Raw genomic sequence first — 24,756 nt, forward strand, 5'->3', positions numbered from 1 at the left:
TAATGGTGTCATCGGTATTACGTTTTTCAATGGAAAGATTGAACGCACAATCGCTGAAAATTTAAATATTTCCCAAGCAGATAGTTTCTATGATCATATGACAGTTACGCCAGTTTTAAAAAAATAGTAACTGGTTAGAAGTGCGTGTACGTGTTGCACCTGACAACGGTCGGCTCGTTGTGCAATTATACAACACAATTACATTATTAATTGAAGAATTATGATGGACTGACATTGCTACCGACATGAAAATACAATCGAACCGGAAATGCAACTGCGAAATAAAATCACTAAGAGAACCGTGTTACTTGTGAAAGACAAACGTGCATGTCTTGTCGCTAATGCACTTTTGTGAAATCGCGCGGAAGTAATTATTGATCTGGGTGTGACTGGAATCACGGCAAAAAACAAACTAATTGTTGTTTGGGCTATATCGCTAATATATGGTGTTGCAGATGGTGCAGGTAAAATAAATTCGCTATGGTTATATTCACTATCAAGTGTCTATTCAGAACTGTTTGCAGCTTCAACAAATTAGTCTTAATACGATTAGTAAGCTGCATTCAGTGGCTTTTGAAGACAAAATAATTAGCATGGCTTAGTTTGAAACTGTGTTACCAGAAATGGAAAATCACCGATAAAGTCAGAGCACAGATAAGGAACCGTGGGTTAGCGGATTTACAGATAATAAACGTCGAGTAAAATGTCTAGCGTAGTAGTGTCATAAGCAGTTGTTCCTGTTATTGATCCAGATCATCGCCTATATATTTTATGACTCGGGACATTGTTTAGCCATTTCCCTTTCGTGGATTATTGATCTACCGGTTGCACGTAGTATGTGTCTTTTTAGATAAAATAAACAAAATTGGTGGGGGGGACAGAGGCTGTGACCTATCTCAGGAACAGAAATACCAATCACTACTTATGTATATGGCTACATATATGTATGCATATATGTTTATATGTATTAGAAGTTATTATATTAGATTTCAAATATATTTTAATGCATTTTCAGTAAATTTATATATTTATGAATTGATACGTGCCCCATTCTCCCAAGGTGCCACACATTTCGTTTTACTTTATAATCTCACACTTCAAATAATAATTACCATGGATCATTTTAGTTCTTGCACTCCTTAAAATATCATTTAAATTTTCTCTAAGTTTCACCAGATGCATTAAATAATGTGTTTTGTATTAGATTCTGGAAAGGTTATTCGAGGTTGGAATAACTTTTGTCTTACCCATTTGATTTATGTGATATATGCAACAAAAATATTAAAGCAAACCAAGAAGACTGCCCGAAGAGCGAATAAGATCACGCCGATCCCCCAGCTTACCCACCCGCTCTGCATGCAATCCATATTTTTAATATTATATCCCTACGCTGACCAGCTTGGCGGATACATATGTATGTTAACATTCTAGCAAAATGGTTCCAAACATTTATCCTCATTACTGTTTTACTGTTGTGGCTTGCTATTATCAAAACAATATATGTCTTGATTGTAATGTGAATTAAACAAAGTTTTTCATAAAAACTGTGCTAATATGTGTTGTCGCGAAAGGTAAAACTGACTATGCTCACTGGGCCGCTTGTCAAATGTTCGGAGGTGCGGAGCTTTGACGCGTTGTCAAGCTCTTCAGTTTTGGAGTTAAGTAATTCTTGCGTATAATCCGCAATCTCATAATGCCTAAATTATTGATCGGTTTTGAAAAACACCAGAACTTATGACAGTTACACAAGAAGCGGAAAGGGGACATGAAATCATCAATAAAAATATATTCATATCCTGTACACTGCTCATTTAATTCAATTCATGAAAGAAGGGTACACTTTGCCGCTATTATAAAATAAAGAACTATATTGAATAAGGACCATTTTCTGCCCCCATTTTAATGGAGGAAAAATTCTTGTAAATATCACAACTCTGTGTCTCATTGTATTATTCGATGTATAAATCACCCTATTCTGTATGAAATATGCATATCAATTTCTTTTTTATACCTAAACACGACGTTTGAACATGGTCTGGTATGGGAAATTGATGAGAAAATGCTACATTTGAGCAACTTGAAACTAGAAATAAGGTATAAGCGCAGGCTTGATCAGACAAGGTATTTACACTGATTGATCATTTTTTATTAAATTGTTTAGGTTCTCATATTAACTTATGTGTTCACGTTTGCGCTAATCACTAAAAATTAAAATATTTTTCAATTTTGCTATGTATCATTGTCGTTGTTTTCCCTGTTTCACCGTAACTGGCAATGTATCACTTCGCGTGAGTAATTAGATCCGCATTTCTAGAGTGCGCTATATTATTTCCTTCATTATTATATTAAAAATTTGCAGGAATAATAACGATTCAGATATTTTAAAAACAATTTTAACCATTAATTTCTATCTTTCTTCATTCTTTCTAAATTGCCTTGGGAACAAGATTTTTCGAAGAGGCGCTGAAGGGGTATTTGAAACTATATGTAAGCAAAGACAGCGTGGAGTAAACATTAAATGTATTTTTACGTACCACTTTTTGTGCAAAAGGATGATGTTAATAATAGGGTAAGTACATACATATATATATATATATATATATATATATATATATATATATATATATATATATATATATATATATATATATATATATATATATTAATATATATTATTTATTTTATATATTAATAACAGGTTTTTTATTTATTTCCATCACGATACCGTTTTTTATGTTTAATTCACTATTACACTCCAATTCTGTACATGTAATCTTTAAATGAATCTGTCAATTTTCTTATGGAAATAACTTTTACAACCTGCGCTTTTTTTTTTCATTAAATTATGTTAACCGGGTCTTTCTTCATATAGTAACAACATTAATTCTTTAAAACTAAAGCATTAGCTGGGCAAACAACAAAGGATCGTCTACAGTTATATAAATCTGCTTGGAAAAAAATGTTTCATTTGCATAATATACAAACTCTAAATGCTAGTTTCCATAGCTCAAACGGTATAGTATTTGCTGCGTCTAATTGTCGTACCAAGTTCGAATCCCCCAAACCAGAAGCTCCGTCTTTTTTTTATTTTCTTATCTTTCTTTTATCTTTTTCTTTTTAAGAATTAATATCCATAATATATGCAGCAGTCAATTTACAGATTTGAAATAAAATTGATAACTGCTCAGTTTTCAAAACCAACAAAAAATAATGAAAAATTTTGAAATCATTTTATTTTTATGTCGTGCAAGGTAACATTTTTATCAGTATGTTATTCATCTAAAATGGAACTATACCAGGGTGGCCAACCCTGCCTGCATCAGAAAATAATGGTAGTGGAACCCATGTTGTGAAGCGGTTATTCTTCCCTAATTATATAATATAACTTTCATACAAGTATATTTATATTAATTTTTTTTCATACCGAATTTTTATCACGTTTTACGGCATTAATAATAATACTAAAAGAATGTCTATCTACCTATATTTGTTATTGAAAACAAACATTGGGTGGGGGGGGGGAGGAGTTGGCACTAATCATAAAACATATCAATCATACAGTATATTCAGACCAAACTATTCTGAAATGAAAAATGTTGGGATGTAACTTGGCATAATGGATGACACATGAAATTATGATATAAAACAAGAATTATGATAATTAATACATAATAAGCCGAGTTGTTTCATTTGAGATAATGTTCATAGAATTAGTTTCTGGCTACATCCGTACAATAACTGATTATATAGAATTCGCAGGCTCTGTGTATCATTATAGACTAAATATGACTGCCAAAGTTTATACTTCCAAATGTATGAAAAGTACCAAAGAAATGAGACTTTATGTCACATATGACAATTTGGTGAATGGTCTAAAACAATTCAAATGATACCACAAAAGGCGCACAATAAATTCAACTTCAAATTCCATCGACATCAAGATCTCACAGACATAAATAAATAGCATTTGCAAAATGAATAATAAAATGATTGTGTTTCCATTTGTTCATTATAGGTATGTGTTCTGTATAAACGTGTACATCCTCTCATTTCACATACAACTGTATGCAGTCATTGTAATGCAATATTCCCTTGCTGGTTTAAAAATAGAAAAGGTCTAGAGAGTACAATACCTGTAGTCTGTTTCTTTCCTGTATTCTCCAATGCCATTACTTCTAAAACATATTTCACATTTTTCAGAAGTTCATTAAAAGTGCTGAAGCAATAGTTTTTATCTTTCTTAATTATGTCCATATTATATCTTTACTGATGAATATATAGTTTATAAATAGATTATAGTTTGACTATAAGCTACCTCAAGATGTGTGGAAGACAATTTTTTTTTATGTTACTTCTAAAGATAGAAATACAGTAGTGTATGTGCTATATTGCCATGAAAATATAAGGATAAAGGTACATAAATACATAAAGAACAATTGTCATTTCCAGTGAAGGTAACAAAGCCATGTATTCAGTTAAGAAGCGAACGTACAGGCCCCTGTTAACACCTCCTTTACAGTTATATTCAATAATATCAAACAATCATTTAAATAATTCAATAATGTTAAAAATCATTCATTAATATTAAACAATATTTTATTGAGGAACAATTTTTGTATTTTATGATTAATTACCTTTTTGTCAACGTATTTTAGAAATAATTTTCAGTTGACGTATAAGTTCGATATTCTATTTTTGTCTACCATGGACCATTTTGGAATAGTTTTAGAAACTAAACTTTATATATAGAGCTTTATAACCCCTAAACCAATAAAAATGCATATTGCAAATTGAAACTAAGTGTAAAGCAGTATCTATGAGAAGTAAAAGGAAAAGATTACTACTTTTCATGTCTTTTTTTTATAGCGTTTTGACGCCCTGTAACCATTGCAACGGACACGTGAACACAAAACTGATGTCAGAAATAAATGTTAACCACCTCATATATAAAGTATATATAATATAAAGACATTTGGAGAGGGGGCAGATAATGGCCCTTATTCAATATAGTCCTTTCCTTGAATCGAGGTATGAAAAACTGTCGAATATTGCCGAACATGCCATTTTATTTATATTGCATATCCTTCTGTTTGAATGGCTCTAGCGCCCTCTATAAAAAAAACAATGCCACACCTACACCAAAAACAAAACAAAACAATAACCTAGTATTACATCGGTACGTCAGTTTATACTTCAACGAATCATGTATTACGTTATCAAATACATTTTGGGGCATATTAACATGTTGTTGTTGTTGTTGTTGTGGGGTTTAATGCCATTTTTCAGCACACGATAGGCTGGCTACACATGGCGACCAGTATTAATAGTGAAGGAAGAACCCAGGAAAACCCCAGAAAGAACCACCGACCCACGAGATTCATCTTGGAATTAATGTTTGTGTTCAATAGCCATCTAACAGCGGTTAAAATGTTTAAAAGAAATTTTGGTAACGTGTTATCAGACTGCGTTTGTAAAGTGTTTTCAATTTGCTTTCCATAGGAAATTCATTCATTATTAATAGCTACAAAATATTTAAATAATTTTTTATTTACATACGCAAAAGGGAATCATATTCAGTATTGAGCGGTCGATAAAATCATTCTTTTTTAATAGCTACAAAATATTTAAATAAAATGTGTTGCTTTTTTTTACATACGCAAAAGGAAATCATATTCAGTATTGAGCGGTCGAGAAAATCATTCTTATTTAATAGCTACAAAATATTTAAATAAAATGTGTTGTTTTCTTACATACGCAAAAGGAAATCATATTCAGTATTGAGCGGTTGAGAAAATCAGTCTTTGTTCATCTGATCATTTCAATCGAAGCTTAAATACTTCGCCAACATTTATTTTTGTGTTCATTAAGGGACATCAATATCAGGAAAAGAGGATATATAAAGTGATTGATTATTGATTGATTGATTGATTCATTGATTGATTGATAAAGAGACAGATGTCTGAAGAATAGAAGAATACATAAATATATTCAGAAGCAAACAAAGAGAAAAAGAATAAAGAAAGAAAAAACACAAATGGTGAACTATGATTCACGCTGACCTTTCAGTTATCAGAGTATCTTGAACCTCTGACAATGTGTCAGAGAGCTTTGCCAGCAGTCCTCGTTTTCGCATCAGATCGTCTAAAAGTCTGGAAAAAAGACATTTCATTCTATAGCATTCTACACATTCTGTGGCTATGATTTCTTTGTCAGCTGTTTTCTCTTACTCACAAAAAGCTTATTAAACCGTGTAAAATTCAACAAAATGGCAATAATGAATGAGATCTTATCAGAATAAAGGCGGATGAGTAAGTGTCAAAAGGGCACAAAGAGACAAGTTAAACGTGTTAAATTTCCTTGGTTTATCACCAAGAGACAAGTTAAACGTGTTATATTTCCTTGGTTTATAGCAAAACATATAACATACGGTGACGTGAGATCAATGAATTGGTGCACAAGCCTGCAATGTGAGATTCGAAAATATGGTCTTTGTTTCTATCAGTTCCAAAGTTCAAATATGACTAGTTATCTTATAAAGACATATTTGTAGCTAACCAACACTAGTCAACTTTACGTTACCAAGCAACTACTGCCATAGTTATCATTGTGTTTTCATCCGGGTATTCTGAGGTGACAAATAAGAGTATATAATTTCAGTCATCAAGCATATATCATTCATTTTGGAATGCAAACCGTTTGAACTGCTTACTTTCTCTTTAGGTAGTATTAACCGGGTAAGTTCACAAAATGTGTGTCTTTCATCTCCTTGATAACGAAAAGAAAACAATATTAACTGTATATTTGCATCTGTTAATTGCCATGTATAATAAAATACTATTTTGTCGAAACTCACATTCGTTGTATAGAGTCGCAATAACTGTGGGAAATTATCAAAGATCTAAACCCTAATGGTTGACCTGGAGTACTTACAACTCGTGCATGGATTTGTACCGTTGAAGATGTCTCCACCTTTCAATACTGGCCAACATTCTAGAGACATAATGAGATAGGCATACTGCAAAAACATGCCTAATATGTAGCAGTAAAGGTGTTGGAGGGGGTCCGCTTCCACTAGGAGGTGGACAAAGGGGCTTCCCCTGAACGTATTTAGCATGAAATGATTGTATCCAATAAGTAATCATATCCAAGCATTAAACGTTTGTCTTGTAATCATGTAATGGGCTTAATAAACCAGTTGATTGTCACATATTAGAAAAAGTAAGATCTACTGTTCGTACTCCAAAGGACAAATCCACTAGTCTTCTGACGAAACGGACCAAGACGTGAACAACCTATGTCCACAAGAGATATAAGGTCCAATTCTTTATGCTATGGATGCTATAGATGACACATATTTCAGTTAACAATCCCATAAAATAAAGGATATAGTCATATGCCCTTTGGAAGAATACAGTAATTCAATACACAACCAACACTCAAAAAGATGGATCCATAATCATGTGATACATACCGTCTGATCCTGGAGACATCTTTGCTTTCTCCTGATCGCTTTCCCACATCTGTAACTCTATTTATTAAGTCATCCCTCAGGGTCCTAACATGATCAATTACTCTGCTCATACATCCCGGATCATTCATCCCAACACCCTCAGGGCATTCGGTGGTGCTCCTAAAATTACATGTATCTTTGTAAACACAGTTTATAAATTATCATGCTCGCCGAGACGTGTCGTTGATATGTTTCTGATGTCAGATCCTCCCGTAAGACACAATGTTCTATCTTTCTTTTTCAAAACAAAAACTAGTGAACATATGTTGCATTTCATTTATTTTAGGTGCAGATGAATGTATAGTTTTTGCCTCATAAAACAGCTTTTATTGTCAACTTTCTGATACAACTATTTCATAAGCGAACATGTGCCTTAAAGAGCAATGTTGGCAGGTCCAAAACCATTTATAAGCAAACGAGCGCTTTCTATAGACGAATGTAATGAATTTTTAGTGTTGGATGTATAAATTCTGTTGGTGTTTGACAAACAGAGTCGCTTCAATGTATGTGAGACAATAGCCCACAAGCTGTCGTGTACATGTCTCGGAGGTGCTTCTTCCGATGAGATAATAGCAAATGTTTGTTATTATCATGTACCTTTGTAAGCTTTGTGTCATTTTGCTCGCAAATGGAACGGTAAAACGGTGAATTGTTTCCAAATCTGATTATTTCTTTTAAAAAAACTGATTTTGAAAAGCTGGGGTTTGACCGTGACAGTAATCTCTCTTTAGTTTTTCAGCCTTCTCTAGAAAACTAATTAAGCCAGCTTCATTGCATACAAACCTCCAATGAAAAGGAAATAATTATGAGAAAACAACTTGACGGTTTGGAACGTACTGCTGTTGAGAAATTGCTTCGCTCCAAATAGTATTATTACTGCTTTCGAGCATGCAGTACATTAACATTACATATTTTCCTTCCCTGACTTGTTACTAATAATACAGATACTATCATGATCAGAGTCAAATAAAAAGACATGGGCTGTTTTCAGTAATACATCATCTATATCACATGACGGGCACAGGCTGTTTTCAGTAATACATCATCAATGTCACATGAAGGGCACATTCTGTTTTCAGTAACACATCATCGATGCCACACGAAGGGCATGGGCTGTTCTCAGTAATGCATCAACAGTGTCACATGAAGTGCACATGCTGTTTTAGTAACACCTCATCAATGTCTCATTATCAAAATATCTCATTATCCAGATAGATTTTCAATGTAAGCAACACTTTAAACTGTCTATTTCTTACTTACGACAACAAAAATGTTTCTCCACCAAGAGATTTTGTTCTAAACAAACTGAACTGATTCTCTGGAAAGAATAATATAACGGACGCGTAGTAGTATGTAGAAGTACTCTACCAGTTCAAGTATCCCCTGCCCCTAAAATCTAAATTTAATTACACTTTGAAATATTTATCTGAGTCATGTACATTTATAGAAGAAGGGTAGTGGAGTCTACAAAGATAGCTGGCTGTGTTGACGTTATGCTTCGAGAAACGAACAGTTATCTGGGGTGTCATGTTGGGAAACCAGATATTGCATCCCTATTAACTGCAAAACTAGTACAAACTTTAAACTGAACCTTGGGAATCTATTAAATGTACCTTCTTTTTCTAGAAAAATCTTGCAGACCAGTCATAGATCTTTTGCCAGGATTGTGTGTATCTCTCATGCGCTCCTCCTCTTGGGTCGTGTGATCCATCTGACCGAGATAACAAGATGGCGAATTGAGACCAAGGTGACATTCCAATGTAAATCGTCTGTAAAAAAGAAAAACGATTTGCTTGACAGAGTGTTTAACGACATAAGTACACTTTGAAGTTATATCGTGCCGAGACAAATAAAGTACCTTGCCCATGGCCATACAACGGAAGCTGATCCGAGTAAATATGATGATGGTAATCAAACCCACACTCATCTGGTCACAATTCCAACTCCTTAAAGAATTTAGTCACAGCTTTTTAGAAGAAGAAGCAGAAGAAAACATGGTGAAATATTTATGAACAATTAATGTTAAATTAGTCTTTTACTTATTTCCATTCTATTGGTCGTAATATTTCAACATTGCGACATTTTAACCATGCGTGAAAGGTCCAGGAATATTATTTACGTGACAGTGCTTCATTCACTTTTAGGTAAACGCTTTGGTAACGAACTTGCGCCTTTCCATACTCATTTAATTTATTCTTTCTTGTTCTTTTACGATTCCAAACACCTGAGCATCTGTTACTTTAGGTTCTAATTCACAAAAAAGTAACGTTCCCTCACGTGTTTCACACAGGTCAAACATTTATTTTAATGAGATGCAACCAACACTTGAAAACATTCAAGTTTCCAAACGTATTACATGCATATTCGTCACATGTTTATTAGTCCGATAAATCAACCCCACAAATCTGTGCTGATACTGATGGACGATGTTGTGGGTCTGATGTCATCTGTTCATTAAAATATGCAATTTTGCTGCATGAAAATGATTCCGGAACAAACCCGCGTACACTTTAAACACACACCGGTAATTGGTAACAGCCATATCAAGCGCGAAATTCAAAATGGCCACAGGACAGATGGTTGTCTTATTGAATGTGGATTTATAAGTCACCAAAGATATGATTTGCTCAGGAAATATAATCTACATGTCACCAAAAGAACCCCTCATCCGACGGTAGCTGCACAGCCACGAGCAATACCGGTAAGTGTATAAAATATACATAGATGTGTGCAGACAAATTTGCATACAGATACTTGCAGCTTTTAATGAATAGGTGATATCAGCCCCGCACCCGGAAATCAATATCATCACGGGTGAACGGCTGATTTATCGGCCTACATGTTTATATACGTGAAATATATTTTACTCGTATGCATATGCGACACAATTCATATTTGCCAGCTATAGCCTACACATACCTGCTTCTTACATAGTATGTCTCACTTATGCAATGTTTAACATTGTGATGACGTATTTTTCATATGCGGAGGTAGCTGAGTGTAAAACATATGCTGTACGTATACCTATCAAACTTATTCAAACTAGATGCTGTACGTATATCTATCAAACTTAATCGAAGTATATGCTTTACATATGTGACAACGTTGGCATTGTAATTATGCTTTATCGCTGAAGCAAGATTAAAGCAAGGTCAACATTCCTGGAGTGTAAGAATTAAAGGTAACAGTGCAAACAAATTTGGCGAAGGTGCATTTTGGTACTTACATTAGGTTACTGAGGTCTCTGTTGGTGCTTCTCACAGAACGGGAAAGCTGGGACAGTCCATTGTGAAGGTCATCTAGGTGCTTTATCATTCTAGAGGGATTGGAGGATTATATAATAATAATAATAATAATAATAATAATAATAATAAGTATAGTATGTACACAATACCAATGATATACCACAAGATGTATACATTTTTCATTACAAGGAAACGAAGCAAGCCTAGTTTCCTTTTAATGAAAAATTGATACAGCCAGTGATATATCACCAATATAGCGTACATACTATACATATATTTTAGTTATAACACCTAGAAATACACATATTTGCCCTTTGAACTGAGTTAAGATTTATTACAGGCAGCTGTGTATTGGCAGAGAGAATGAACTCCTCACATCCCTAGTGTGTCCGCTACAAAATGTAGTTCTATGCATTTTGTGGCTATTCACAATCACCTTTGCATATTAGTAAGTTGATTGTTTTCTCTTTTTAGTTTCTACTTTTCTTCACCTTAATTAAATCAATATAATACACACTCATGATTTAAACACGAAAGATGGTTTTAATGGAGAAAGTAGAGCACTAGAAACACTTGGTTAGCTATGCCATTCACATAAACGCTAAGCTATTCGCGTACCGTACCGGCGCATGGAAATTAATGTTTAATAGCAACTAAGCAAAATAACGAACAACAAGAGGTAATTAAAATAATTTAATATAGTTACAGCTGATCTAAGTCATTATTCTGTTTAAGAACAGTACTACCAATCATAAAACTTTCTCATTTTTAACGTATGTGGTATAAATATATCTATTTTTATATATTTATACCACATACATTAAAATTATTATGGCTTTAAAAGTGTTGGTACCATAATATTAGTATATTAAATTGTAATCCGCCCATGACGCAATAATACGCATGTATAAACAATTTTGCAACGGCGTGCTGTTGATTTTAGATCAATGATGAATTTCCACTCATTGATCATTAGTGACGCAAGAAAATAACGATAAAAAGTATTAATAATCCCCTTTTCTAAATGAATTTAATGTCGTGCACAATTTCATCGCAATGCTTTCTGCTTTCCGTCCCCCCCCCCCCGTCCCTCATGATGTATTCATGCATAAGGGACAAAATACGTGGAAATCTGGAGCGAGAGAGTAAAATAATTTAGGCTGGATGAGAACCTTGAAATTGAAGTTGCACCAAGTAACCAACAAGAATATGGTTCGTTCTAACAACGGTATATGTACACTTTCCTTGGGAGTTATCAACAATGTTTATTTAATCAATGATACTGAGTTGCAATAGACTGTCGACACTATACGGTATATTTTAGTTACGTGGCACACTTACTGTTATCGAATGCTTTGTTGTTGTTGCTTCTTAAACCTATTATAATTACATAAATTAAAACATTATTAATTAAATGTCCAAATGCCGCCTCTCTCTCTCTCTCTCTCTCTCTCTCTCTCTCTCTCCAATGCCCATGGCGAAATAATACGCAAATATAAACATTCTTGCAGGGGTGTGCTGTCGATTCTAGGCCTATAGATCAATGATTAATTTCCACTCATTAATCATTAGTGACGTAATAAAAAAATGATAAAAGGTATTAATAATCCACATTTTCTAAATGGATCAAATATTTCATCGCAATTCTTTGAGCTTTCCGTTCCGCCTCCTATCTCATGCATAAGAGACAAAATACACAGAAATCTAGGGTAGAAGAGAGAAAAAGAATTGGAGCGGGGTGAAAACCTTAAAACTGAACATACACCAAGTAACCTACAAGAATATGGTTCGTAGTAATGGTATGTGTCCACTTTCTTTGGGATTTATATACAGTGTTTAAATAATCAAAGATATAAAGTTATAACAGTCTTTCGACAATATGCAGTATAATTCTTGGTCACAAGGCACACATTCTGTAATGTATTTAATGCTTTAGTGTTGTTGTTTTTTAAACGTATTCTAATGTTCTAAAAATACATCATTATTAATTAAATATGAAATTTTCCAAAGGCAAACACGCCCATCTAAAACTTACTAAACTTAAATATGTAGTCCGCCCAAATCCTATATTTACAATATGAATTTGGTTAACTCTCCCAAGCATGTGGTTATGACAATGAAGAGCTGAGTACTCTTTTTCTATTGCACAGTATTTAATACCTAATACTCGATCATTAAACACACGTTGTATAACTATGGATTTAGTATTGAAAGGTGTACTTTAATTTTTGTAAAATGAATGTCATCTTTGTGTCACTTTTGAAAGTGAAAAAAAAAAAAGCTTTTGCGGATATGCTGTATTGGTTCAGCTAATACATGGTCAGTAGTTGGGTTTGGAAAAAGATATGGCAGTAACCTTGCTGTTTTATTGTATTAATTTATCCTTTATCATCTGATGAGGGAGGAGGATATTGGTTGTGATAAATTGAATAAGTTTCTTTTTCTTTGTCAAAGTAGCTCAGCAAATATAGGTCATATACCACTTATGTGTAATGGTATTTTTTCGGCACGATATGCTGAACAATCCACAAGTGTTAAAATGAGCATTACCTATCCATACCACCTTTCCTCTGTCTGGCTTGTAAAGGATAAGAGTTGCATAGTCAAGGTGGGTGTGTATGGTCATTAAGTGATACTTCTCGTGACTGTAGGTCCTACTTTACCCACCCCACCCCACCCAACCCCACCCCTATATGTCTGTACACAATATAGTTGTTTGTAGTTGCAGATGTTGGCGAGTTGGTATAAGTCTTGGTTAGTCAATGTAGCTATTGACTCATGGAGTTCCACCATGTTAAATCCATTTTAGATCCATAAGAACCGTGTCCTACTAAATACTGCTAATCCTGACAAAGCCCGACAAAGCCACACAAAGCCCGATAAAGCCACACAAAGCCTGACAAAGCCTGACAAAGCCCAACAAAGCCACCCAAAACCTCACAAAGCCACGCATAGCCCCACAAAGCCATGCAAAGTCAAATAAAAAATGTGTATTTATATTGTTAATTATATTGATGAATAAATTAACTAAGCCAAAAGACTAGTTTTCAACATATTTATGCAGAATTAAATGACCGAAAATTGGCCCACAGAGTACAAATTCGAAATCGAATAATGACAAAGTAATAACAAAGTCTTACAAAATCATACATAATCTGTTTATTACTTTATAAATTGTTCATTTAACTTATTATCGAAGGAAAATTCAATTTTATCAATATATCCTAATCACACAAAGCCAGACAAAGTCATACAAAGCCACACAAAGCCTTACAAATCCCCACAAAGCTTCACAAAGCCTGACAGTCATAAACATCATACTTGACAAGTGTATTTATACTGTGAATTATATTGACGAATGCATTAACCAAACTGAAGAATTAGTTTTCAATATAATTATGCCGAATTAAATGACCAATCAAATTTGGCGGCAAAGTTCAAATTCGAATAATAAGAAAATCGTATGTAAAATGTTTATTATTTGATACATTGTTCATTTGAATGATTATCGAAAGAAAATGCAATTTTTCAGAATGTCCTAATTATACAACGCCTGACAAAGTCATACAAAGCTCGACAAAGACAAACAGCAACGCAAAGCCTGACGGATTCGTGCGAAGGCATATTAGAAAAATGTATATTGTAAATTATATTGACTAATAAATTAACCAAACGGAAGGACTAGTTTTCAAAATAATTATAAATAATGATAAAGTACTGATAAAGTCTGAGAAAATATTTGAAATGTTTGTTATTTTATAAACTGTTCATATCACTGATTATCGAAACATAGGTTGACAAATTCACCCTACCTTTCGATCTTTCATAAGAAAGGCATACAAAGCCTGACAAAGTCATACAAAGTGACAATAGAACTGTGTACTATTGTAGTATGGTGTTTTTGCCGCAAAAATTACAAAAGAAAAATGTTGGATTTACTAAGCACACCATAATGAATGACCGGTAACTGGGAGACAAATCCAGATTTACTGCATCTCCAAAAAGGCATACAGAGCCTGACAAAGTCTTAACTGAAATGTTTATTAGTTTAAAATCTCTATATATGATAAACTATCGACATAAATGGTTATTTTTCACACAGGTACGCAGTGACATAAAATGGCAATAATAAAAAATGTGTTAATTGAGTTAAAGGTAGCACGGTCCTACTCACCTACCTGTGATTGTAACAGGCGTTGATACGTGTTAATGGAATAAAGTAGCACTTCACTACCATATGCCGTAAATTTTATATCAACAGCAAATAATTTCCAGTATTGTAAGTTTAAATACGTTTCTATCCTTGTACTGAGTTAAAAAGATAATAAAAAATAATGATCATAGACAAAGCAAACATTTTCTAATCCTGTTATATTTATTGATATAAATTTTGTATTAACACTATATATTTACAAATATTATAAGTAATTGCCATGTATTTGCCCGTCGTGATTGTCATTTTTTTCCCCCAACACTTAACGTAGTTAACTATTTTCATAAATTGACGCGAGGATGTTTTGCTGTCAAACAAAAGGAAAAAGAGTAGAATTAATAAATAAGAAAATTCAATCTCCTTTTGGGAAGATATTTGTATAAACTTACTCTAACCGTAATTAAATATTTTTTTAGAATGTTACAAATATTGTACAAAAATTGATACGAAGAAAAAGTTGGAGAAAATGCATTATTTAATATTTAACATAATTCACAATAGTTATATACGTATTTGCGCGTCTTTGCTGTGTTTAGTAGGATCGATACGTTTTGGGGACGAAGCCTATTGGCGCGACACTGCCCATAGCCAAAGAAACAACGCGATAATAATTGGAGCTGGTAACCGCGAAACCTTTTGTAAAGGGGTATACCAAAAACAAAATATTATATCCTTGCTATTATCTGGAGTAAAAAATAATTATCTTGAGAAAAAGAAAAGAAAATGTTTCATCTAGAAAGACGATCATGGTCTCGAGAGAGAGAAAAAAATTGGGCATGATGAAAAACACATTGAAATTGCACCAAGTAAACGACAAGATATCAATCGTCAAAACGGTATGTGTACACTTCCCTTGGGACCTATCTAAAGTGTTTCTATAATCACTGATACAGAGTTGCAGATGCCGATCGACACAGTACGGTACATATCTTGGTTACGGGGCACACATATGTAATGTATTTAAGGTTTTGTTGGTGCTGGTGTTGTATCTTAAACCTATTATATGGTTATAAAAATCGATTATTATTAATTAAATTTTAAAATATCAAATGGCCTCTTTCTCTCTCTCTCTGTTGACCAAAAAGATCAAGATAAGGGCAAAAATCAATGAAACGACTAGAATAGAGGATTTTCGCTTGTGAAATACCACAATGTTTCTGGACCTATGAAGGATGATGGTAAATGTTAAGTCAAACCGACCAAAGCAAGAGAGAGAGAGAGAGAGAGAGAGAGAGAGAGAGAGAGAGAGAGAGAGAGAGAGAGAGAGAGTTGTCTGGTCTGTAGTAATGTTAATTAAAGCAGAATAATTGCTTTAAATATATTAACATGTTTTAATTGCCTATTGTTGGCTCGTCATTTCGATTAGATTCTATTCCACGCTAATATCCATAGGCATGCACGTTAATGCATTGATAAGCGTTCATTATAGCAGCAGAGGGGCTGTACAGACCGAAACTTTTTGCACAATAAACCCCTCCAGGAAACTATTCCTCGATAGAGGGCTTATTTCGACGAAATAAACCCTTCTATTCAGAATACAGGACAAAAAAAAATGTCCCCCGAAAACTCGAAGAGTTTCCAGGGACAAACTCGTTGAGTTTGCACTGACAACTTGGGTTACTTCAATAAATCTGAAACAGTTTCCGTGGCGGGGTCGTTATTGAAAAATCCATGGGTCGGGTCCATCCCCTCTGCTGCTCTGGGAAATGAGTTTCCAAGGAAAAACATTTTTATGTTAGCGGAATTAAATCATTGACAAATAAATAATGGCAAATATTGGAGAAGCACATACGACTAGATTAGCTCGAGAACGTCTCGAAGCAATTCAGAAATTTCTTCCTGTCCGTGATAGTGTCAGACAAAAATTACAACTAAGACAGCAAGCACGGGAAGGCTTTGCAGAGACTACGGAGGAATTATTTAAACCCGTGACCAAAGCTACTGAAAAATCCGCAGCTGTTACCAAAGAGGCTTTAATAGAGCAAAGGAAAATTTTACAGGATATTTCAGCTGGACTTAAACCCCCGCCTCCACCCGATGAAGTTGTTGTGTCAGTACCTGCTGGTAAGCGAGTAACAGGGAGAATTACTGACCCCGCCAAAAGATTTACGCCGGATTATATTGAACTTCTTAAAAATGTACCAGAAGAGAAATTACCTGAGACAATACTGTTAGGATTGATTAGAAGAGATGTGTCTTTAAACCCAGAACACGGTTCTATGACAGATGATAATTTTATCAAATATTCGTATCGTATACGTGAAAATAAAAAACAAATCAGCAGGGACGATACAAAATACGATAGACTTGTAGATGCTATACGTAAACTTGAAATTCCACCATCGCAACCTCAAGAAGAAAAATCACCGTTGCAACACACAGAACGACAACAATATCCTTCACGGCGAAGAGCAATAGATCCTGACCTAACTCCGTTAAGTGAATACGAGGCTGCATCTGAAGGAAGTCCGCGGGGCCAAAAATTCAAACAAACTAGGTCGCCGATAATTAGCTTAACAACATCTTCTGAAAGTTTGCCTCAAGACATTTTATCCCCAAGAATTGTACCATCAACAGGGGAGGGTTTAGGATCCGGTTTTATTGCCTGCCCTAATAATATCATCGATGATGTATCACGGTTGGAAGTTCTCATCGGAGGAAGACGTGCCGGAAACAATTCTCCGGAAATTATAAATGAAGCCGCAGATATCTGTCAGAGACTATTTCAGCGTGGCATCATGGATATCAGCATCTACCGGGGGCTCATTGATGAACTCGCAGACGGTTACCACAGCGACTAATAATTAAATTTGCTAGCAAATTCAGTTAGATAAACAATAATTAAATAAAATGATACTACACGATTCTTTTCGCAGACCAAGAAGTGTCAGAGTAGTAAACTCACGATTACCAGTATACGAGGTTGTTTACGGAGATGGAGTCGGTGATGTTGTTAGGGATTTAGTCACAAGAATCGCTCCGAAAGCTGGACCGTTAGCAAAACAATTCGCGATGAAAGCCGCTGATGTTGTCAAGGATAAAGCCATTGGCACTGTTGGTAGTCTTGCCGGGAAAGCATTTCAATCAATCAAGGATCGACTAGCACAGCTGATACGAAAAAAAAACCCAGTCGAGAGGTTGGTGCCAGTAAAACTACCATCCACTGAAGCTATGCCGGCAAATGTTAGTAGCGTAGTAAATAAGGCCGTAAATCAGAAATTAGCTGAGATCGCAACAGCAGGAATTACCTCCAAAGCGTTGCAAGATAGTGTAACTGCTAATTTGATAGCTGGTAGTGGTTTCCGGTGACGATAAGATTTTAATTAGATCATCACAAATAATAATAATGTTTGCACGAAAATCCAATGACGCGTTTGATATGTCCAAACCAGTACTTAAAGATGATTCTGTACGTGATTTTCAATATTATTCTTATGAAGCACGTGATCCTAACCAACGCGGAAGAATTGAACTACAGGTCCAGGATACAAGTAGATACTTCTTGCCCGCTGAGGCCTTCATCGAAGTTGAAGGTAGGCTTTTAAAGAATGATAACACTAACTACGGAATCGGCGACCGAGTTGGATTTGTTAACAACGGCATCATGGCGTTATTTAAATCCGCTATTTACATGATAGATGGAAAAGAAATTGAAACAATTCATGATAACGTCGACGTTGCCACAACAATTCTCGGGTTGGCGAGATACTCGGATGATTACACCAGATCAGCCGGACCATCAATGATGTTTGCAAAGGATATAACCGACAGCCCCGAGAACAGGAATGTAACAATGAATAATGCCGGTGACGCAGTTGCATCGATGAACGAAAATTTTAATTTGGGTTTTGCAACACGTAGATCGATGTTAAGTGGAGATGAAGAGTTCTCAGGTGTGATTCCATTGTCTCACATCTTTGGATTCTGCAGAGATGTCCACAAGGTCATATTCGGTGCCAAACACACAGTTGTACTTGTGCGAAAACCTGATGATAATGACGCTATCTGGCGAGATGCTGCTGTTGCCCCTGGTCAGGTAATACTAACTAAACTGTGGTTGTGGATGCCAGTGTTGTCTCCGTCAATCACCGAAGAACAACGACTGTTGTCTTTCATGGACACGGGCGGTAAATCACTGCTATCCTGGAAAACAACAACCACAGACGTTATTCAGGGTGATAATGGTGGGTTGTTTACATGGCATATATCATCGCAACAAGGAGTATCAGCACCACGACATATTTTCATTGCATTTCAATACCGTGCTAGAACAGATAGCCAGGAAAGAAATCCAATGGTATTTGATACACTTGGAGTTTCTGAAGTTTCGTTGAGAATAAATGGGCATCAGGAGCCATCTGAGGATATATTAATAGATTTCGAACATCATCGTGTCGCACGCGCGTATCATCGTCTGATGTCATTTATGGGGCGCGACCTTAATGTAGACACTGGCCTGCAAATATCACAGCGAGACTTTATGAGTTTATATCCGATTTATTACTTTTCGCTGGAACATCTTGATCTGGTTAAACAATCTGTTGTCGACCTACATTTCCGAGCTCGTGTAGGTGTTCCTGCTGGTGGTTACAGAGCGATTGCTGTCATACTCTCCGATAAAGCAATGCTGCTTGAAGGTGTTGGCGGACGAATGAGGGTCATCGACGCTCCAATCGAGAATATGTAACGCAATTAAAATCAAACTTAGGATATAATGTCATACAGTCATGTTAATGTCACCTTGACTTCCGGTCAAACGAAGAAATTGCAATCAAAGAACGCAAGCACGTGCGGGACATCAATAACACTAAAACGAGATCAGATTACTGGTGGTCCAAACAAATTGTCGTTGACTAATACTCAGCTTAAACATTTTAATAAGGCACTAACAGCAAAAACCGGTGTCCGACTTGATTTCTCTGCTGCAGCTATCAAGGACATGACTAAAACCGGTGGAATATTTCCTCTTCTCGCAGCAATACCGGCGTTGATTGCCGCGGCAGCACCAGCCGTAGCAAAAGCCGCAGCACTCGGTGCAGTTGGAACTGCAGCTGGAATGGCACTAAAAAAGGCAACGGGAAAAGGATACAAGAAAAAAAAGGGACGCGGTCTAAGACTACCAGGAACTCCACCATCATGGTATCCAAAAAAATTCTAACGCCGTTGAGCAATTTTGATTTACTCGATGCTGTTAAAAAATTGCGTGTAAAACATTTCAGAGGCGTATTTATGCGAGATCAATTACCGCAACGACCGAATAATCCAGAAACTGGCATTATCAATCTCGACAACAAAGATGGTCCGGGAACTCACTGGGTTGCTTACGCGATCGATCCACGTGGAATTATCTATTTTGATTCGTACGGTTTAGCACCGCCAGTTGAGTTTCTCAAGTATGTCAGCAGATTTTCTAATGTTCCAGTGTGGCAGTCGACGTTACCAACACAAACATTAATTGATCCGCCCATTTGTGGGAGGGAGGTTTTAAATGTTCTTGATGCAATCTCAAGAAATCCAGCAACTCCTCCTCATAAAGTAGTGTATGAATATACCGCATCCAGAAATGCTAGCATTTGAAAAACAGCAATAAGAATAATGGTGGATATTTACGGAAGACCTTTCACACGAGGAGGTAAACCAAGCACATATGCTGATCTCTCAAAATATGCGACCAAAGATGAAGTCGATAATCTTTTGAATATAGCTGGAGTTGACCCAGATGAAGTTGCTATTTTCCAAGACAGGCAAGGAAAACTAAGAACGAGCAACATTAAGTGGAATGATATAATTCGCAGAGTTCTTGGAGCTACCAAGGATAACTTCGTTGCATTTAGTGATGGCGGCCGGATCAAGGACTCGAATATATCAATCGCAAGCATCAAAGACAGTATTGATAAAGGTGTTGATAAATGTGTGAAAAAAGCCGGTGACACGATGACAGGCGAACTCAGCATGAGCGGCAACAAAATAACCGCGTTAGCGAATCCCGAATCCGACCAGGATGCGTCAAACAAACAATACGTGGACATCGTCGACGGTAAACTAAATACGCTGCGTGCAGAGCATGATGTTCACGTGGGCGCGTTTACAAGATTTCGAAGAAACTTCGTAAAAACTGATGAGGTCGTGGATAAGTTCTTTGGGACTCCTCCAGTCGTCGATGTAAAACTCGCTGATGTAAAGACCGACATTAACACGATCAAACAAACACAGCAGGATATCGTATCGGGTATTCCTGATATCGTTAACAAAACCAGTTTGATTAAAGTTCCCACTGGAGTTACTCCGGGGCATATCACCAACATCGTATTCACGGTATCATCGGGATTCGCAACATGGTCACGACAAAATAACACTATCAAATATACAGCAACAGCCACCGGTGTTTACAGGTTGTCTGTGTTTTCAGCCGCTAAATTTGAAATCTTCACAACATATCCTTGGAGACATTCCACCGATAAGTATTCCGGGGTTTGCACTGTAATACTAAACAGCGGAACCGAGGAAACATTTATGCTTGAAGCCGAGGACGATAGTTTAACAGCAACATCTTACTGGTTTTGTTTGGAATTCGTCGCTGCAACGCCTCAATTGGTTACCGCGTAATTGAATAATGTCAACGACGCCAGATGCTCAACAATATCGATACAATCAAGTCCGTGAGTGGCAATCTGAGTTAAAAACTGTCATCGAAGTAACTAGTCAAAAAGTAAAAAAATACAAGCGCCGCATAACAGTGCTGGATATTATGGTTTATTCAGTATCTGCCGTTGTTGCATCTGCCGGAGCAATACTATCAGCGGTCACTCCGGTAACTGCAGCAGTCGCCGCCACGATCTGTGTTTCCGCGGCCACAACAACAGCTGGAGTTTTCGGCATCATAGCAAAAAAAATATCATCATGTGCTAACACAAAATTACACGATTACACGACAAAATTAAATACAGCCACGACCGCATATCATAAATTATCATCGCTGATATCATCATCGTTAGACGTGCAAAGTAGCGACGCTACGATATCAGATTCTGAATTCAAACTAATGTCAGATGCGTACAATGACTATTTGAAAACTAAACAAATAAATAATGTCAATAGAACTGCTTCAACAAATAGTCACAAACACAACACCGGTAAGGACCACAATGATCTCAGTGTCCTCGACGACACCAGAATTCGGTATTAATTTTCGAACTCCAATTCCAGTGAGTGAAATCGCGTTAGCAAAGCTCAGTGTGTATCACAGCTGGCCCAATGTTAGGTCGGCATCATTTGGTGGTCTGCAGCCAAATAATTCATTCGTGTTCGGGAAAAGCAAAGCCGACTCCGGCGAACAGGGTGAACTTGACTGGAATACAATTACACTTCCCACTGGGAGTTATCAGATCGAAGAAATCAATAATGAGATAAAACGCCAAATAAAACGAATCACCGGCAAGGAAGCCAAAATATCTATAACAGCTCATGAACCAACGCTGTCTGCGGTCATTGAAATCTCAACGCCAGGATACGCCGTGGATATTTATAACAGCTCAATCCGAACATTATTAGGATGGCCAAAGGCCCCCGAGGTTAAACCTCGTCCACCAAAACCTGAAAAATCGGATTTTATGACCTATAAAGAAGCACTACACGACCTCGAGTACAATTATTATTTACTCCTTGCAGATCAATTACTAGCAAGAAAAAGTACTTTAATGCCCGATACTTGGAGTATAGAAGCTCCACGTGTTAAGGGGGGGCAGGAGCTCCGTGTTTACCGTCTAGATGATATAGAATCTGAATTATTTATTCCGATCAATCTAGTACATAAACAACAGCTACAACTCCTGCGAGTATATTTCCAAGATTATATTTCTGATTTAACAAGTCCGCGTGATAATATTATCACAACCATAGAAAAACTAAACAAACTCGCATCGGCCATGGAAACTATAAATCTAAGAATAATTCAGGCTTTACTGGATCTTAAAGACTATATCGATGATAATTATAGACAGATAGCCAGAGCAGATTTTGCAATTAAATATGGTATTCAAGTGAATGATATTTCAGATTTTAAATTTCCTGGATATAACGTGCCCGAGCTGAGAAAATCAGTCTCTGATCTCATCGATCAATCTTTCGAAGATATTCTTGCCGCGTACGAACGAATAAAACCACAACCTGTTATTCTCAAGCACGACAACAGTACAGCATCCGATGGCAGACACATCTCACCCGGGATCGTAAATATCACAGATGTTATTGCGGTCAATCTTGTATGTGACGTCATCGATGGCAGTTACAGCGCATCAGATACTACGACGGCACAACAGGGGTTTATCCTGTATACGTTCACACCAAGAGACCCCCCTGGTTTTCTGATTGTGCAAGAACCAATCAATCCGGTCTATCTACGGTGTCATAACCCGTGGTTGTCAACGATAAATTTCAAACTCACCGACCAGAGGGGGAATTTGTTGGACCTGCGTGACGAGACTGTTAGTATAAACTTACTGGTGAAGTCCTAAGTCAAGGGATCCATAATATTTATAATAGTTTTTTTTTCTGCACTGATCCATTTTCGTCATTTTATCGTGCAAATACCCTATCAAAACCAACATAAGTTATCGTTGAAAGTGCTAGCACGCATTTAAAAAAAAACGGTTGTGTATAATGTATCAACCCGAGTACATTCATGCACGAGTTCATATTCATGATAAGCAAATTCTTTACGAGGCAATAAAAACCGCATTTCAAATACAGACATTCCCAGAACAGTATTTCCCCGTTAAAATAGTTATTGACGTGTATGGTGACGAAGACTTCTTGTTAACTCCGTCACAATTAACAGAGCTACAGCAAAATCATATGATCATAGTTTGGTGTCAACGAGAACAGATTATGAACTATTCTCATTCCTGTATTGATGTTGAAACGCTTAAGCAAATCCTGAAAATCTGAAAGCGCCCTTCACTTGAGAAACTCTTTGAGTTTCCAAGGGCAAAAAAAATAATACACTTTTTTTTTTACCCGTCGAAATGTGCTTTACACTCCAAGCGGGGGGGGGGGGGGCGCTAGCGTTCTCAGGTTCTACTTTCACTTTGTGCTGTGAGTCACACGCTATGCGGTTTATACTTCCTTGTCGGCCTCGTAGTCAGAAACACTAGTATTTTTGTCAGAAATGCAAGGCATTTCCGTGTCTAGATTCTTTATATAACCTTTTAACCGTCTCACCCTGGTGCTAATTAATTTTCGAGTCTCATACTCTTGTGACAATCCAAGACGAATCTTCTCAACTGCACGGCACAGTGGAATAAATTCAGATACCTGATTTTCAGTTATCCCGGCAAGTGATCTGTAAACACGATCTTGCAAACCCTTAATGAACCTATAACGAGCAGGGAGATTGTTCTTCCCCAAGCGTGATAGCTCATTCAAGGATTCAAAATCTGACATAATTGTTTCAGTGTCTAGTAAAATATTAAAACCTCGCTGTTGTAATTCTTTAATTTCAACAAGTATGGTATTTATATTTTCGTGATTCATATTATTATATATTTTTATATTTTTAATAGAAACACTTTGCATGAGAAACGCTAGCTTTCCAAAACAAAACGAGACAGTCGGAAACATTTATCCCCTGCAAGGGCCTAGATCGTCAAATAACGTTCTAGAACCCCACGAGGACTGCTTCCGACATGACAATACAACATGTAACACGAAACACTTTATCCCCTGCAAGAGCCTCTAGATCGTCAAATAACGTTCTATAGGCTCAAGAGGACGTGTTTAGTGAATTGACA

The 24,756-nt window shown here is 36.2% G+C and overlaps 1 protein-coding gene across 2 annotated transcripts in view; it reads right to left on the reverse strand.

The window, feature by feature from the left end:
- Window positions 1–24,756, reverse strand: part of LOC149785201 (uncharacterized) — a 91,638-nt gene that overhangs the window by 19,195 nt on the left and 47,687 nt on the right. For both annotated transcript variants that reach the window (XR_016413494.1, XM_089931190.1), the window contains exons 3-6: window positions 10,737–10,826; window positions 9,124–9,279; window positions 7,472–7,630; window positions 6,060–6,149 (exon numbers count right to left, since the gene is read on the reverse strand). Coding sequence is in view for 1 of the 2 variants with exons in the window: in XM_089931190.1 (XP_089787316.1) it covers window positions 6,060–6,149; window positions 7,472–7,630; window positions 9,124–9,279; window positions 10,737–10,826 (495 nt within the window). In the remaining variant the exon portion in view is untranslated. The remainder of the gene's footprint in view (window positions 1–6,059; window positions 6,150–7,471; window positions 7,631–9,123; window positions 9,280–10,736; window positions 10,827–24,756) is intronic.

This window comes from Sinohyriopsis cumingii, chromosome 13 (assembly GCF_028554795.1).
Source record: "Sinohyriopsis cumingii isolate HCF-2022 chromosome 13, ASM2855479v2, whole genome shotgun sequence".
NCBI lineage: Eukaryota > Metazoa > Mollusca > Bivalvia > Unionida > Unionidae > Sinohyriopsis > Sinohyriopsis cumingii.